The sequence below is a fragment of the Monoraphidium neglectum genome (genome assembly GCF_000611645.1).
Source record: "Monoraphidium neglectum strain SAG 48.87 unplaced genomic scaffold scaffold01489, whole genome shotgun sequence".
Classification (NCBI taxonomy): domain Eukaryota; kingdom Viridiplantae; phylum Chlorophyta; class Chlorophyceae; order Sphaeropleales; family Selenastraceae; genus Monoraphidium; species Monoraphidium neglectum.
This window is the reverse complement of record NW_014012139.1, coordinates 12,358-13,476: the sequence shown is the minus strand read 5'-3', so window position 1 is coordinate 13,476 and position 1,119 is coordinate 12,358. Positions and strand designations below refer to the sequence as shown.

At 80.4% G+C, this 1,119-nt stretch overlaps 1 protein-coding gene across 1 annotated transcript in view; it reads right to left on the bottom strand.

Moving 5' to 3' along the window:
- Nucleotides 1–876: 876 nt before the first annotated feature.
- MNEG_8057 (hypothetical protein) overlaps nt 877–1,119 on the bottom strand; it is a gene marked incomplete at both ends in the record, with an annotated part of 2,112 nt that continues 1,869 nt past the window's right edge. The window contains one exon of the mRNA XM_014043472.1: nt 877–946. Within this exon, the coding sequence (XP_013898926.1) occupies nt 877–946 (70 nt within the window). The remainder of the gene's footprint in view (nt 947–1,119) is intronic.

The following is a 1,119-nucleotide window of genomic DNA, read 5'->3' as shown; positions in this document are numbered from 1 at the left end:
CGGCGCCGCGCGCGCCCGGCGGGCCCGCGCCGTTGGCGGCGGAGGCGGGGGAGAGAGGGACCGCGTGGGGGAAGGACGACGCCGCGGGCGTGCCGGGCACGCTGCTGCTCACGCTGCCGGCGTCGTTGGCGCCGCCGCCGGCGCGCCCGGCGAGCGGCTGTGCGCCCAGCGCGCCGATGGGCAGAAGGCCGCCGCCCTGCGCGTGGCCGCCGCCGGCCACGGCCGCAAACATCGCCGCCGCCGCGGCCGCGGACGCCGCAACGTGCGGCGGCTGCAGCGGCTGCTGCCCCGGCGCGCCGCCCCGCCCGCCGGGGGCGCCGATGAGCGTCGGGACGCCGCCGCCCCACGACGGGAACGAGCCTGGGGAGTCCCCGCCAGCGTCCAGGAGCTGCCCGCTAGGCGCGCGCGGCGCGCGCTGCGGCGTTGCGCCCGGCCCCTTTCCACCCAGGTACACACCCGTGCCTGCGAGCGTCGGGCTCTGCGCCGCTCCCCCGCCCCCGCCGCCGGCGCCGGCGCCGCCCGCCCGCCGCGGCCCGCTGGCACGGTCGGCGCCCGGCGGCGGTGGGGCTGCCATGGCTGCGGCCGCCGCCTGCTGCGCGGCGGCGCCGGGCAGCGGCAGGGAGCCGGGGAACGCGCCTGGAAATGCGGTGGGCAGCATGCCGCCACCCATGCCCATTCCTAGCCCCTGGTCCGGCCCCAGGGAGATAGGCAGGCCGTGCGGCGTGCCTGGCATCGGCGCCATTTGAAGCTGCTGCAGCTGCGCAAACGGTATCTGGGGTGGGAAACCGGGCATCAAAAGCTGCTGTTGCTGCTGTTGCTGCTGCTGCAGTGTCGTGGGGCCACCAGCGCCGCCACCCCGTGCGCCTGCAGCCTTGTTCACAGGTGGGCTCGGCGCGCCAGCTGGCTGCCGGCCAGGCGTCGCGGCGCCGGCGCCGCGTGAGCCGCTCTGCGCGCGCGCCGTCGGCGGCTGGGGACCGCCGCCGCCTGGGAGCCCGCCACCGTTGGCAGGGCCGGCGCCGCGGCCCGCCGCCGCGCCAGCCCGCGCCCCCGCGCCGTTCATCGCAGACTGCCCGCGCCCGCCGAGCGACGCCGGCAGCGGCGGGCCCGCTGGCCGTGTGG